The sequence below is a fragment of the Oryctolagus cuniculus genome, chromosome 1 (assembly GCF_964237555.1).
Source record: "Oryctolagus cuniculus chromosome 1, mOryCun1.1, whole genome shotgun sequence".
Taxonomy (NCBI): Eukaryota; Metazoa; Chordata; class Mammalia; order Lagomorpha; family Leporidae; genus Oryctolagus; species Oryctolagus cuniculus.
The window spans coordinates 233,825,229-233,841,312 of record NC_091432.1 but is presented as its reverse complement, the minus strand read 5'-3'; the positions used below and the strand labels follow the sequence as shown (position 1 = coordinate 233,841,312).

The 16,084-nt window shown below is 60.6% G+C and overlaps 1 protein-coding gene across 2 annotated transcripts in view; it reads right to left on the bottom strand.

Moving 5' to 3' along the window:
- The window catches only part of PLPP7 (phospholipid phosphatase 7 (inactive)), a 32,980-nt gene that overhangs the window by 4,206 nt on the left and 12,690 nt on the right, over nt 1-16,084 (bottom strand). Inside the window, exon 2 of one of the 2 annotated variants that reach the window (XM_002721940.5) lies at nt 13,992-14,999. The exons of the other annotated variant lie outside the window; for it this stretch is intronic. Within the exon in view, the coding sequence (XP_002721986.1) occupies nt 14,635-14,999 (365 nt within the window). The 3' untranslated portion in view covers nt 13,992-14,634. Of the gene's footprint in view, nt 1-13,991; nt 15,000-16,084 lie in introns of those variants that run through there. 2 annotated transcript variants of the gene reach the window in all.

The following is a 16,084-nucleotide window of genomic DNA, read 5'->3' as shown; positions in this document are numbered from 1 at the left end:
TGCCAGCATCCCATATCGGCGCACCTGGGATTGGGTCCTGGCTGCTCCACTTCCGAAACAGCTCGCTGCTAGTGCGCCTGGGAAGGCAGCAGAGGCTAGCGCAAGTACCTGGGCCCCTGCACCTGCGTGGGAGACCCGGATGGAGTCCCTAGCTCCTGCTTTCAGGACCTTGGCTGTTGTAGGCATTCAGGGAGTAAACCAAGGAGTGGAAGATTTCTCTCTCTCTCTTTCTCTCTCTCTCTTCTTTGCCTTTCGAATAAATCTTTTACAAAGAGAAAACACTTGTGCCGAAGGGGGCCTCCTGCTGATCGAGACCAAGCCGTGACCTTGCAGACAAAGATTAGCTCACATGCATCATCGCATCATCGAAGGCAAGTGGCTGCAGACAAGAACACCCACGGCCCGCAGATGCCGGGAGGTCTGATCCGCGTCCAGAGGTCAAGGTGGGACAGAACCGAGTGGACAGAAAGGTGAACGTGCAGAACTGGGCTTCTCCAGGGCAGACGCGTCTGGAAGCGACTGTCGGCTGGTCAGCAAGGCTGGCCCCGCACAGCGGAAGCGAGGGCAGCGGAAGAGGTGTCTGCAGTTTCTCTGAGAAGCATCAGAGACAGAGCCGCAGCGGCTGTGGCGGCCAGCGGGTCACTGTCCCTGGGACGTGGCCACCGGAGCTCACGGCCGATCGCGTGGAAGATGCGAAAGGACCCCGGGCCGGCCAGTGGCTGACGAGCAAGGCCGAGTGACCGGGCTAAGCTGGTTCACAACCAGAAACAAGCAGTAGGAGCCCACCGCGGGCTTCCTCTGGGGGTCCAACAGGGCAGGGGGCCCGAGACACTGGACAGCTTACGCAGATCAGAGGGCGGAGGCAGATCAGAGGGCGGAAGCTGAAGTCCTGGCGTTGTTCGGGAGGGGCTGTGACTGTTCTACAGTGACAAGGAAGAGAACAGGGTGCATTCCAAGTCTCCAGAGACAGAAAAGGGACAAGGAAGAATGAGAGCAAGAAAGGAGAAAAAAGACACCAGAAAGGTAGAACAGTCAGAAAACCAGAACACAGGGGCCGGCGCCGGGGCGCAGCGGGTAAAGCCATCGCCTGCAGTGCCAGCATCCCATAGGGGCGCAGGTTCAAGTCCCGGCTGCTCCTCTTCCCATCCAGCTCTCTGCTGTGGCCTGGGAAAGCAGTAGAAGATGGTCCAGGTCCTTGGGCCCCTGCACCCACGTGGGAGACCCAGAAGAAGTTCCTGGCTCCTGGCTTTGGATTGGCACAGCTCTAGCCATTGTGGCCATCTGGGGAGTGAACCAGTGGATGGAAGACCTCTCTCCCTGTCTCTCTCTCTCTCTCTGTCTCTGCCTATCTGTAACTCTGCCTTTCAAATAAATAAATATATCTTTTAAAAAATTTTTAAAGTTCAGGGAGAATGCATATTATGAAAAAAAACTGCATGGATTTCAAAATTTTTTTGTATGCCCAAATAAATTGTCTTTTCATTCCACTTTTCCAATAACTTGCTGAAGCACCTTTGTATGGGGAAGAATTTTTTTTAAGATTTATTTATTTGAAAGTCAGTTACAGCCGGCGCCGCGGCTCAACAGGCTAATCCTCCGCCTAGCGGCGCCGGCACACCGGGTTCTAGTCCCGGTCGGGGCGCCGGATTCTGTCCCGGTTGCCCCTCTTCCAGGCCAGCTCTCTGCTGTGGCCCGGGAGTGCAGTGGAGGATGGCCCAAGTGCTTGGGCCCTGCACCCCATGGGAGACCAGGAAAAGCACCTGGCTCCTGGCTCCTGCCTTTGGATCAGCGCAGTGCACCGGCCGCGGCGGCCATTGGAGGGTGAACCAACGGCAAAGGAAGACCTTTCTCTCTGTCTGTCTCTCTCACTGTCCACTCTGCCTGTCAAAAAAAAAAAAAAAAGTCAGTTACAGAGAGAGAGAGAGAGAGAGAGAGAGAGGTCTTCCATCTGCTGGTTCACTCCCCAATTGGCCACAACAACCAGAGCTGCGCCGATCCGAAGCCAGGAGCCAGGAGCTTCCTCCGGGTCTCCCAGGAGGGTGCAGGGGCCTAAGGACTTGGGCCATCCCCCACTGCTTTTGTATGGGGAGGAATTAAGCTGTAGCCAAAGACCTACTCACCGAGGCACCCAAGGATCAGGAGCCTGGCACAGCTGACTGCCGATTGTAGAGATGCCGAAACTGATTCTCAGAGGGGCGAGGACACCGGCAGAGTCCAAAGCCAGCCTGGGGCTCGCCTGTGAGAGGAATCTCAGCTGAGTTAGGAGCGCAGTGCCCTAGCTGAGGGCAGGGCGCACCTTGCCTGCACCCTGGTCCCGGTGAGCTGGACTCCCCCAGAGGTGGAACCAGAGTGTTGGAGCCAGCTGAGGTCACAGTAGGAGGAGGGGAAGACGGAGCCAGCAGGTGCACCCGTGGAGCAAGGTGCGGCACAGCGGAGCTGGGGTAGGGGGAGGCCGGCTGAGAGCCGCTCACCAGGGAGCCCAGCCCCATCCCTCCCACCTCCTCTTACGGACTGGGCGGCTCCAGCCACGCCTCTCCTGCTGAGAGGCCTGGAGGTCAGGGTCAGCTCCGCCCTGCTGGAACCACCTGGGGAGCCCGCGCGCACCTGCACTTGGGTGGGAAGGATTCCCCAGGAGCCCACCCTCAGGACCAAACGCAGCAGGGCCTCTGCGGGCGGGAGCGGGCTGTCCGGGGTTTCATTGCCGGGTCAGCTCTGCCCTGTGCGGCCCCCAAGAGGCCCTTCTGCCTCTGGGCAGCTGCAGGCTCACACAGGGGAGGGCCTGTCCACACCCAGGCAGGGCTGGGCCACTCCCAGCGGACAAACAGGAAGGGTCAGCAAATTTAGGGGATGCCACTCTGTTTTCCCACAATGCAAACTCCCACAGACTGGGTGGCTGAAATGAAAGGAATTGACTCGCTTACCCTCTGGAGACCGGAAGGCCAAGATCAAGGAACGGGCAGGGCTGCTTCGTCCCTCGGTCTCTCTCCTCGGCCACCTTCTCTGTGTTTTTGTCTGGGCAGGTGCATCCCTGGTGTGGGCGTGTCCAGGGGTCCCCCTCTCACAAGGACACCAGCCAGACTGGATTAGGACCCCCTGCTGGCCTGCCTCGCTATAACTGAGTCACGTCTGCCAAAGGCAGCCACGTCCAGGTTCTGGGAGTTAGGGCTTCAGTTCAGTCCACAGTTGTCTTTTGAGCACAGTAATTATAAAAGGCAAATGTGAAACGAGGCTATATAAGTTTTTACAACTAGGCTGACAATAGTTATGTAGATTTTTAAAAATATTTATTTATTTATTTAAAAGGCAGAGATACAGAGAGAGAGAGAGAGAGAGAAAGAGATCTTCCATCTGCTGGTTCACTTCCCAAACAGCCACAGTGGCCAGGGCTGGGCCAAGCCAAAGCCAGGAGCCAGGAGCTTCTTCTGGGCTTCCCATGTGGGTGCGGGGGCCCAAGCACTTGGGCCATCCTCCACTGCTTTTCCAAGCACATTAGCAGGAAGCTGGATTGGAAGTGGAGCAGCCAGGACTCAAACCAGCGCCCATATAGGATGCTGGTATCAGAGGCAAGGGTTTAAGCTTCTACACCACGCCACAGGGCCAGTGGTTATACAGATTTTTAAAAAAACTCTTGGGGGGCCGGCGCCGCGGCTCACTAGGCTAATCCTCCGCCTTGCGGCGCCGGCACACCGGGTTCTAGTCCCAGTCGGGGCGCCGGATTCTGTCCCAGTTGCCCCTCTTCCAGGCCAGCTCTCTGCTGTGGCCCGGGAGTGCAGTGGAGGATGGCCCAAGTGCTTGGGCCCTGCACCCCATGGGAGACCAGGAGAAGTACCTGGCTCCTGCCATTGGATCAGCGCGGTGCGCCGGCCGCAGCGCACTGGCTGCGGCGGCCATTGGAGGGTGAACCAATGGCAAAGGAAGACCTTTCTCTCTGTCTCTCTCTGTCACTGTCCACTCTGCCTGTCAAAAAAAAAATAATAAATAAATAAAAGGGAAATATTTATAGTAGGCAAATCCATAGAGACAGAAAGAAGATTAGTGAGTGTTAGGGGTGGGATGAATTGAACAGAGGTGGAGCTTACGTAACACTGTGGATGTATAAAACACTTCTAAAATTGTAGGGTAGGTAAATTTCTTTTTTAAACATTTATGTTCATTTTATTTGAAGGAAATGGAGAGAGAGAGAATCTCCCATCCACTTTTTTATTCCCCAATCGCCTACAATAGCCAAGAAAGAACCAAGCGTAGGTGGAGAGCCCGGAACTCCATCAGAGCTCCCACGTGGGTGCCCTGGGCCCAAGTACTTGAGACATCACCCGCTGCCTAGCAGGGTGCGCACAGCAGGAAGCTGGATCCCAAGTGGAGCCCTCAGGACCCGAGCCAGGCGCTCCCCTGTGGAAGGCCGGCGGCCGGAGCAGCAACCCAAAGCTGCCCACTCCTGTGATGTGAATTTCACCTCCATTTCCACAAAGCTGGGAGGTGCAGGCTGGCTTGTAGGCTCTCCCATCCAGGGACCTCCCGCTGGCTGCCGCAAGTCAAGATAAAGATGTTTGGTTGTTGATGCAGAAACATTAGCTAAAAAAGTAAGTTGCAGAACGCTGAGCGCGCCGGCTGTTTGGTCTTAACCTACGCTTTCACTCAGGCATGGAACACGGTCTGGAAGGAATAGCCAACAATATTTTTGCTTTTGGTTTCCTTGCATGGTCTAGTTTTTAAAACAGTGATAAAGCAGGCCTACGTAACACTAATCAGGGAAGTAGATCATTTCTTGAAGAAACTCGTCCAAGGCTCTGGAGAGGATCCTCGGACATCTGCTGGCCTGGGGCGCGGGGACAGGAAAGGGCAGTGGGGGGGGGGTGGCCGGGAGGGGTGGCGCACAGGTCCCATGGGGGGCAGCCCACCCCTTCCGTCTGCGACCCCCTCTCTCCAAGACCTTGCTGCTGTGGTCCCCGTGGCAACCCTCGGGCTGAAGGCTGAGCCGAGTGACAATTGCAGGAGCTGCTTGTCCCAACTCGTCTCCCAACCAAAGCCTGGTGCAGAGGCCAAGCCGACCCCCTGGCGGGGGCTCAGATTGCATCTCTCCCCCCCCAGCTGGAGGCCCCTCCTCCAGGCCCGGCCCCAGGCCTCAGCTCACAGGGGAGCTGCCAGAGCCCACAGCTGGGCTGCTGGGGGAGGCGCTTTCTCAGGGTCTGAGCTGGAAACCTGGCCCTTTCCCACCAGCCAGCTCAGCCCTGGGGCCAGGGGATTACATGCGGTGACTGGGGGTGGGGGCCCAGGGCTGCACATTGGCCACCACGGACTGGCTGTGGTCTTGGGAAGTTACCCATGGCTTGTCCTAGGCTGGGCTCTGGGCACCCTGATGGCTCCATGAGGTTTTGTTTGTTTGTTTGTTTTCTTCTGTAATTAAAAATACATGTATTTGTTTGGAAGTCAGAATGACACAGAGAGGGAGAGACACAGAGAGATCTTCCATCTGCTGGTTCACTCCCCAAGTGCCTGCAGCAGCCAGGGAGGAGCCAGGAGCCGCAGCCAGGAGCCGGGAAGCCATCCTGGGGCTCCCCGCTGGGAGGCAGACACCCAGTTCCTTCCGCCATCCCGTGCTGCCTCCCCAGGTGCACCTTAGCAGGCAGCTGTGATGAGCAGCAGAGCCCAGGCACTCTGACGTGGGACGCAGGCTTCCCCGGCAGTATCAGCAGCTGCGCTAAATGCCCAGCCCCCAGCCCCGTGAGTTTCCTGTGTGTACATGCACGCGCGTCAGGGTTGTAGCACAGTGACTGTGCATGCTGGATAAATTAATGCTTTTTTTTTTGACGGGCAGAGTGGACAGTGAGAGAGAGAGACAGAGAGAAAGGTCTTCCTTTGCCGTTGGTTCACCCTCCAATGGCCGCCGCGGCTGGCGCGCTGCGGCCGGCGCACCGCACTGATCCGATGGCAGGAGCCAGGTGCTTCTCCTGGTCTCCCATGGGGTACAGGGCCCAAGCACCTGGGCCATCCTCCACTGCACTCCCGGGCCACAGCAGAGAGCTGGCCTGGAAGAGGGGCAACCAGGACAGAATCCGGCGCCCCGACTGGGACTAGAGCCTGGTGTGCCAGCGCCGCAGGCGGAGGATTAGCCTAATGAGCTGCGACGCCGGCCAGTTAATAGCTTTTTTTAAAAAAAAAATTTTTAAAGGTTTGTTTATTTATTTGAAAGGCAGAGCTACAGAGAGAGAGGAAGAGACAGAAAAAAAGATCTTCCACCTGCCGGTTCACTGCCCGAATGGCCACAATGGCCACGGCTGGACCAAGCCAAAGCCAGGTGCCAAGAGTTTCATCTGGGTCTCCCACGTGGGTGCACCTACCTTGCTTTCTGTCTCACACATGGATTGTTTCTTGCACAAAGACAAGAACACCACGACTTCTCTCTGGTGGCAGGTGCAGGGGCCCAAGCACTTGAGCCATTTTCCGCTGCTTTCCCAGGTGCATTAGCAGGGAGCTGGATCAGAAGTGGAGCAGCCAACACACAAACTGGCACCCATATAGGATGCTGGCACTGCAGGCAGTGGCTTAACCCACTGTGCCATAGTGCCAGCCCCAGTGTAAAGTTCTTTTATTATCAGAATGTTCCCAGTACTGCACGTTTGTGTTTATTTGTGAAAGCTGGCATGGATTCCAGGATTCATGTGAATTCCTACATGCGAGTGAACATGTGAGTGTGAGTGTGCACACTAGTGCAAGAGTGCACGTATCAGGATGCGTGGGAATGTAAGGGAGGCCTGCGCACCAGAGTGCAAGAACGCATGTGTAAATGTGCCAGTGAGTGAATGGGAGCATGTATGTGTTTCCGCGTTTGCACCTGCACACGAGTGTGTGTGTGTGTGCGTGTGTGCACTCGTGCAGGTTACAGAGCCCCAGAGCTGGAAGAAAGCTCTGAGATCTGCCTGTAATCACACATCCGAGATCATCTAATTAATCAATCGCCAGTGAGTCCGTGCACGACGGCGAGGAGGAGTCAGGGCGCCAGTCTGCCCGGCCACGTGTCCCTGCATGTGGGTTGCATAAGCAGCCACCAGATGTTCCGTCTCTCCCTGGAGCCAGATGGCGGCAGATCCGGGAGCTCCTGGGTTTCTCCAGCCCTGCTGTCCTCCACCCCTGCCCTTCCTGGATCTTCCCCAGGCAGGGGCGGGCTGGGCGGGCTGGGCGCAGGGGACTTGGTAGCAGGGAGGGGCTCAAGTTGAGGGGCAGTGTCTGTGCCGATGCTGGTTCCTCCCCAGCGGAGCCTGCACAGTGCTCGTCCCACACTGCTCAGAAGCCGGGCCCCAGGCAGGCCCTCTCCTCTCTGGATCTGCCCCGAACCCCCTGCCCCCCAAGAGTGTCCAGATCCCCATCCCAGCCTTGTCCTTGCTGTGGTGACCACCAGCTGACCGCTCGGTCCATGGGATCTCTTGCCCAGGGCTTCCACAGCCAATGACCACGGCCTGGGTGGCTTCACCCACACGAACTCGGGGTCTCGTGGTGCTGGAGGCACCGGCAGGGCTGGCTCTCCCGAGGCCTTTCTCCCCACCTTGTCTCTCTCGTGTCTTCACTGGTCACCCCTCCACGTGTGTCCAGACCTCTCCCTCTTACATGAGCCGCCGGCTGATGGGGTTAGGGCCTCCTGAAGGCCCTGTCTCCAAACACAGCCCCGTGCTGAGGCCCCGGGAGCTGTGCCTGCAGCAGGTGGATTTCTGGGGGGGGGGCACCATTCAACACCCACAACTGCGCTTTCTTCCAGGGCCTCTCCCATCCGCAGCCCCAGCATCCCTGGGCGACGCCTGGCTTTTCCAGGGCTCCCGATTTCCTGCCCTTTATTTTGACAAATGAGAACTTCACGGGGCAGGGGGGTGCACAGCAGACTCTCAAATACTCAAAACGAGGTCAGGGGTGAGACCCTCAGTCCCGGCCCCAGGGGCATGACAGGTGCGGGAGGGAAGAATCAGGCCACTGATGCCCTGTGTCTCTGCCCGTCTGTCCTCAGCACCCATGGCCTACAGCCAGTGGGGGCAGGGGCGCAGGGCCAGGCTCACAAGTGCCCTGGGGACTTGGTGTGGCCTTGACACCCTCTGGTCTTCCCATCTGTGAAATGAGGCCACCTGACCTGGCTGAAAGACCCTGGAGACCTGAGTTTGCTGCTTGGTGGTTATTTTGGGAGCCAGGCCGCGAGTGATTGACAGCAGCAGCAGCAGCTGGGGGTGGGACCAGCGCCGAGGGGAGCTCCCAGGCCGGGATCTGCGGCTGCCGTCACCGATGGCCGCCAAGCCGTGTGACTGAAGTCAGCGCCCGTGTATGCCCTGCCATCCTGCAGGTTGACGCCCCCACACCAGCCCCTGGGGTGCAACCTTCAGGGGGCTCTGGGAGAACCCACTTCCGGGCCTTTCCCAGAGACTAGAGGCTTCCGGCATTCCTTGGCTGCTGGCCCCTCTTCCTCCTGGAAGCCAGCTGTGCCGGCAGAGGCTTTGTGCCATCACTCTGCCCTCCTGTTTCACGCTGACGGGCTGGCCATGACTTCGGCCCACCTGGGCATCCAGGCTCACCTCCTTGTGTTGAGGCAGCCCCCACCGCACCTGCAACCCCAGTCCCTCTGTGCCACGCACCTTTGTCCACTCTGGCTGCCTCGCTCCTCACAGTCTGGAGCCTGGACGCCAGGGAAGCAGGGTGCCAGCAGGGCGGGCTCCGGCGAGGGCCCCTTCCGGTTGCAGGCTGCCGGCCTCCTGCTGCATGCTCCCGCGCAGTGAGGGCCGACGGGTCTCACCGGGGCCTCGCGGCCTCAGTCGGTCCCAAAGGCCCCAGCTCTACCGCCTCGCCTTGGGGGGTGGGATCTCAGCCTGTGCACTCGATGGGGACCATCCGGTGCCCAGCACATGAGGATGGGGGCACATGTGGACTTCTGGGGGCATTATTCTGTGTGCCACAGCACCGCCACCTGCTTCCAAACCAGCAAACACGCAGCTGGGAGGTGGGTGGGACTCTGGGCGGGGCCTGAGCAGGGCGGGGCCCAGAGTCCCACCCACCTCCCAGCTGTGTGTTTGCTGGTTTGGAAGCTGGTTCCCGGTGCCAGGGTCCCCTTGGGGCTGGGGTGGGGACAAACCCCAGGGCACTATCTCCCTTGGGGACTGAACCCCACTGGCCAGGAACCGGCGCCCATCCCAGCAGCCACTCCTGGGTGAGCAGGTGGAATTCCCGTCTCTAGGCTGAGCGAGCCGGAGAGGGACTGGCTGCCTGGGGTCCTCGCACGAGGGTCTCCCAGAAGAGCAGCGTGACCTGGGAGGGCACCCACGGGAGACCTGCCTGCCTCGGGGTTCCCAGTTCCTCTAGTGCCTGGCTGTCCACTCCCAGCGGTGACCCCAGGGTGGCTGTGGAAGTTTCGGGGAGCAGTGGCCCAGCCGGCTCATTCCCAGCAGCCCTGGCCTCTCAACCCCCTCTCTCTGGCCCTCATGGCTGTGCGCGGTGTGAGCCCCATTTCACAGAGGGAAAAACTGAGGCTCTGGAGGGTTCAGCGACTGGCCAGAGCCAGAATCTGAAGCCAGCTCAGCTGACTCCCTCGTGGACGCCCCCCTGCCTGACCAGCTCCAGCCTGTCCCCCTCGGTCCAGCCATCACTTTCCAATGGCCACGGCTGGGGCTCAGAGAGACTTGGGTGATGTCCCCACACCCATGCAGCTGCAGACACCGGGCAGAGCTCTGGGGTCCATGCAGCAGGGGGACCCTGCCTGCCCCCCGAGGGCACTCAGGCCCCTTGTGGCCCACCATCTGGCCCTTCTGTGGCCTCTGATAGAACATCTGTGACTGGGTCATTTAGAAAGAATAGAGATTCATTTCTTACAACTCTGGGGGCTGGGGAACCCAAGCTGCGGGCACCAGTGTTGGGCGTGGTGAGGGTCTTCTTGTTGTATGGGAACATGGCAGAAGGCGGAAGGGCAAGGCAGAGAGGACCCGCTACCGCCAACTTTGCTTTATAAAAGTTATTTATTTGACAGGTGTAGAGACAGCGAGAAAGACAGGGAGAATTCCCATTTGTGGGTTCACACCCCAAATGCCCGCAATGGCTGGGGCTGGGCCAGGCCAAAGCTGGAAGCTGGGGGCTCCATTCAGGTCGTGGGTGCCAGGGACCCTCGTATTTGAACCGTCGCTGCTGCATCCTGCAGGAAGCTGCCGTCAGAAGCCAGAGCTGGGATTCGAACCCAGGTTCCCCGGTGTGGGATGTGGGCATCGTAACCACAAGGCTGACACCCATTCCCCACACGCCCTTTTTCACAACAGTCTTTATATGTGGGGGCAAAGACCTCGTGACCTAAAGCCCCTCCCCAAAGACGCCCCTCCCAACACTGCTGCTGCAGTGGAGTTGCCAACGTGTGGATGTTGTGGGGGACAAATTCGAGCCACCGCACTGGCCCCTGCGCAGGCCGAACTGACGCTGTCTCCGGCGTCCATGCGCCTGCTCGGACCCCTCAGCCAGCTCAGAGTTAAGGGCAGGGACCGAGTTCCCTGCTTTGGCCGGCACTCCTCGGAGCCCGTGGGCCCTGCTGGCAGACCAAGAGGTTTCCAGAAGCGTGGGTCCCGCAGGTGGCTCCTGTTCCGAATTGTGGGAGGGGCCAGCAGAGGGTGGCCAGGAAGTGATGCTGGATGGACGGGACAAGAAAGAAGAAACGGGGCGGGGCAGGGCGGGGGGAGAGCACGGGGAAGGTGCAGGACCAGCTCTAGCAGGCTCCGAAGACCCCGGCCTGGGGAGAAGGGCCACGGTGGGAGAGGGCATGGGCGGAGTGAGGAATTATGGGGGAGCCATCGCGTGTCGGGCTAGCTAGGGACCCAGCAGGCCATCCCCAACATACGGTCCAGGATGGGACCTGCGAGTCTAGCCAAGGACAGCCTCAGCCAACCCAGGCAGCCACAGGGGCGGTGGGATGGCAGATTCTGTTGAAGAAAACAGAGGAGACAAGTCAGCCCACCCCCTCCCTGTCCGATCAGACGCCAGGCTTCCTCCCGAGGTTGGCGGGTGCCAGGGCTGAAATGCATCCATTCCCAAAGGCTCATGGTCCCCCCACGGAACAGCACCTGTGAGGGCTCTAGTGGGAGGTGCGGGGACCCGGGAGCACCTCCCTTAGGGGGCATTAATGCCCATCCCAAGGGACCGGGCTGCACACAGCAGGAATGTGTTTGTTGAAAAGTCCCTGGGGGCAGGGATGGGCCTTGTGGTACAGGGACAGCCTGGGGTGCCCGCATCCCGTATCTGGGTGCCTGGTTCAGTCCTGGCTGCTCAGCTTCTGACCCAGATTCCTGCTCATGCACCTTGCGAGGCCGTAGGTGATGGCTCAAGGACTTGGGCCCCTGCCACCCACGTGGGAGACCAGGATGCAGTCCTGGCTCCTGGCTTCAGCCTGGCCCAGCCCTGGCTGTTGTGTGCATTTGGGGAGTGAACCAGCGGATGGAAGATATCTCTCTGCGTCTCTCCGTCTCTGTCACTCTGCCTCTCAAATAAGTGGATCTTTAAAAGGGAAGAAAAGCCAGCTGAGCTTTCTTGGCTCAGCTCAGCGGTGTCCAGCCTCGCCACGCGCTCTCTCTCACAGGCTCCTGTCCTGTGCGGCTGCACACCTTGGCAGAAGCTAGTGCCGGCACCGGGGTCTTGGAGCCCCGGAACTGTGGGTGGAACCAGCCTCTTTTCTTTATGGGGTACCCAGGCTCGGATATTCTGTCACAGCCACAGGACACGGGCCAAGACGTGCGGCGGGGGGGAGGGGGGCATCGGTCCTGTTCTCGGCTCTGAGCACCACGCCGCGGCTGCCACCCAGGCCTGGCTTCCAGCCCCGGGGCCGGCACATCCCACCTTAGTCCAGAGGATCTCTCTCTGCGAGCCTCTTGAAGTTTTCTCACCTGTGAAATGGGGACTCAAGTCTTTGTGATGAGCCGCCAGGGCTGCGGCACGAGCCAGGCCCCTGGGTGGGAAACTTCACTGATTCCCGAGAGCCTGGGAGCGAGAGCTGGGCTAGGAGGAGAAAAGCGAGCAGCAACACCCACTCGGCACGGCTCTTGCAGGAGCACGAGAGAGGCCGGCAGTGCCCTGATAAACAAAGGCAACGAATCAATAAATATACACACACAGCCCTCCTGCATCGCAACACCAAAATCCTTAACAACAGCTTCATCCGGCTTAACCCAGCGGCGATTTATATACCAGGGCTGCAGAATTAATTGGCTTTGCCACCAGAAACCAATCACTGTTAACTCACCATAAAAACAAACTAGAGCACTTTCGGCGCGGGGAAGTGCATTCCCTGTTGCCCGCCTGCCGCGCAGGTGCACACGCCTGCGCACTGCCTCTCTCGTCCATCACCCGGCCTCCCGCGGCATCCACTGAGACATCAGAGGCTGAGAGAGATCAAGGCCACGGGACCACGCCTGGAGGGGTCAGGGCCCTCATCAGCCCCAAGCTGACAGCTGGTTCCTTCCATGCCACTAAGGCCAGCAATGCCAGGACCCAAACGACCCACACAGGTCATGGACCCGTTGCCAGCTCCCACATGGAGAGCACCCCGAGCCACACGAGCCCACAGGGGCAGATGGCTGGGAAAGGGGCCCTCAGACCTCCAGGAGGTGCCAGCACTGGCCTGAGCCAGCCTGAGACGCTGTCACCTCCCCACACCTCCCCTGGTGTCTTCCAGGTGGCACTGAGGGCTCCCTCCTCCTGACTACGTGTCAGGCTCCGTTGGGACTCCACCCCCCTACCAAGCCAAAGCCCCTGCTCATCCTAATGGCCCTGAGACTTCGGATCCTCCCGCAGAGGCAGGATCTCTGGGGACCCAGGTCCTGCTGGGGACGTGGGACTTCCTGGACAGACTGCAGAATTCAGTCCGCATCGCTGAGGGTGACAGATTCCAGAGGGCGTGTGAGGAGAGAACGCAGACACTCCTGCTCAGCGTCTCGCTGAGGCACCACCCTTGAGCATCTTGGGAACGTGCGCAGGGCTGTCACAGACTGGAACCAGCCAGGGCTAAGACTGGTCGGCAGGGGTGTCCACCGTGGTGGCCCGGCCGGGTCCAGTTCTCTAGGCTGGGCGTGCAGGAGGCGCGAGGGAAGCTGGGAGCCCTGGCGGGTAAGGGGCCTGGGAAAGGCACCGTGCTGGAGGGACCCCTACAGGGAACTGGGCTGCCTCCCCTCCCTGTCCCCGCCACTGGGCAGGGAGAGCGGCGTCTGGGGCCGTGAGGAGACGCTGGTGTTTTCACGCCCAGTACCTACGAACGTGACCTTATTTGGAAATGAGGACTTTGCAGATGAAGATGAAAGTTAAGATGAGGTCGTGCAGGAGAGGGTGGCCATCGGCCAAGGACACAGACACCGGCAGGCAGACAGCCCCAGACACCGGGCAAGGCCAGGTGACGATGAGCGGGGGTGGGGAGCGGGGGACGGGACGCGGCGGCAGGCTCTGTGCGCTGCCTCCTGCCTGTGCAAACGCCAACAAGTCACCGGCCCAGGCAGAGCCTCAGTTTCCCCATCTGAAGGGGGCCCGGGGTCGCCCCCACCGAAAGGGTGCTGGTGAGCCTCCGCGTGTGCTCCGAGCTGCAGACAGCCAGGGCAGCGGCTCTGTGTCTCCTGGCCCTCCGTCTGCCCAGGGCTCCCCTCCTCCCTCCCCGGCTCCCTCCACTCATTCTCCACTTAGACTCCGCCTCCCCGGGGCCCCTGTTTTGGCTTCTCAGGCATTGCCAGGCTTGCCTGGTCACTGCGCCACTCTCTTGGGGACAGGGACCAGGCCAGTTGGGACAAGGCGGCCAGGTCTAGGAAGGCCTGAAGCTGGAGTGAGGGGGGCTTTGCCTCCTAGGGGAAATCTCCATCAGCATCCCAGGGGGCTTCCCAACCGCTCACCGCCCAGGCCGGGCCCGCGGGCGGAAGCACAGCAGCCCCCACCCGCTGCCCCCTGACACCAGGGTGCTGCCCCCAGGCCGGCGGAGCAGCTGTATCCCGCCAGGAAGAGACCACAAGGGAGCGTCGTTTGCATACTGTCTGTATTGTCACGTGAAACGCACATCCATGACTGTTGTCTTGGAAACGACCTATTAGGTCACACGGAGTCCGGCCCCTGGGGGCCAAAGCTGTGCCGATGCCCACGGGCTGTGGCTGGTGCCTTCCGGGGGCCGTGGCACGGGCACCTGGTCTCCCCAGGCTCTGGGCCTGGCAGTGGGAGAGGCCAGCTCATGCGCCAGGCCTTCAGCTTCCCCAGGCAACAGCTCCCAAAATACACTCAAGGGAGCGGCAGTTCCTGGGGGGCGGGGGGGTTAATAGCTGCTCCTCTGGGAAAGGGTGCAGTGGTGGGGTACGTTTAGGAAACTCGGGGTCACACACGGCTCTGCAGCAGAGCCTTGCGGCCACAGGGCCCCTGATGGGAGTGACAGCCGTGACGGGCGTGGGCTGGGGAGGACAAGACGACACCGGGCTCCTGGAGCCACCTCGGCTCTCGCCTGCCGACTCTGGAGCAGTAGCTAAGCGGGCTGGGCCCGCGATGGGCCCCCGGCACCTGCAGAGGCGTGCCAGTCTCTGGGCAGGGGGCCTCCTGCCAGGAAGGGGCAGGTGCGTTGGGGCTGGAGGGGGAGGGGCTCCCTGCTCCCGCCCCTGCGCCGCGGCGGTGGCGGCCTCACCAGGCCGAGATGAGCATCTGGCAGGTGTTGGAGGACATCCAGACCAGCTCCACCAGGCGGAAGTGGAAGTAGCCGATGATGAAGCCAGAGATGACGTCGGTGACGTGGTGTCGGCCGATCATGATGCGCGACAGGCCCACGCAGAAGGCCCAGAGCACTAGCAGCACGCGCAGCGGCACGGCCAGCACCAGGTGGCTGAGGAAGAACTTGGACACCATGGCCGCGCGGCTGGCGTGGCCGGCGGGGAAGGCGTAGACGTCCATGGTGAGGTAGTCCAGCAGGCTAGGGCTCGTCTCATATGGCCCACGCCTCTTGATGAGCTTCTGCACGCCAGCCACCGTCATGATATCCAGGAGCAGCGCTGGGGGCGGGAGACAGAGCCCTCAGGGCGGCCACCAGCCTCGCCCCCACCCCCGGCCACCTCTGCTGCCCCCTCTCGGGGCCTGGCCTATGCTGTGCCCTCCCGTCAAACGCCCTTCCCTGCCTTGGGTTTCGACAGCTTTCCTGGCCTCCTCCCTGTCTTCCTATTACCTCCTCCTCCCCCCCACCCCCACCACGACACGCGGGCCCCCGGGACCCATGTGGGTCCTGGGAGGGTTTCGGTCCTGCTCCACGGGGGGTCCTGGGTGGGGTAGGGTTTCTCAAAGCCCCCCCCCCCATGCACCAGGCCCCGCCCAGAGAGCCCACCACGATCAGCCCCAGGTTTGAAACAGCGGAAGTGGAATTCCGGCCTCACACCAGCGGTCAGGGATCGAGCGCCTGGCTCTGCTTCCCAAACCTTGCATTTCTCCCCGGAGAAAACACCGCCCACCCCTCCCCATTCCGCCCTCACTCCCCTTCCCCTCCCTCCAGCCCCCACTGTCTGTCTACACCGCTTGACCCATCTAAATCACAACATGTGGCCTTTCGTGGGCCGGCTCATCCATGTGGGAGCGTGGGTCAGCACGCCACTCCTCCGCGTGGCTGGATCTAGGGCAACCAGCTGCCGCGCCCCACCTGCGGACGCACGCCTGGGTGGTTCCCCTTTCTGGGCTACTATGAGTGATGCTCCAAGGATGCTCCCAGAAGCCCGGGGAGGGGCCAGCGCTGTGACGTGACGGGTTAAGCCGGTGCCTGCAACGCCCCAATCCCATATGGTCGCCCGTTCGAGTCCTGGCTGCTCCACTTCTGCTCCAGCTCCCTGCTAATGCACCTGGGAAGGCAGCAGAGGAGGGCCCAAGTGCTTGGGCCCCTGCCACCCACCTGGAAGGCCCGGATGAAGTTCCTGGCTTCCGCACGGCCCAGCCCTTGCCTCTGAGGCCCTCTAGGGAATAAATCAGTGGATAGAAGATCTCTCTCTCCCTGTCTCTCTGTAACTGTGACTTTCAAATGAGTAAGTAAATCTTTAAAAAAAAGCCTCCGGGAAAATGCGTCATGAGAAGCCACTCTAGATTTGCACCAGCACCG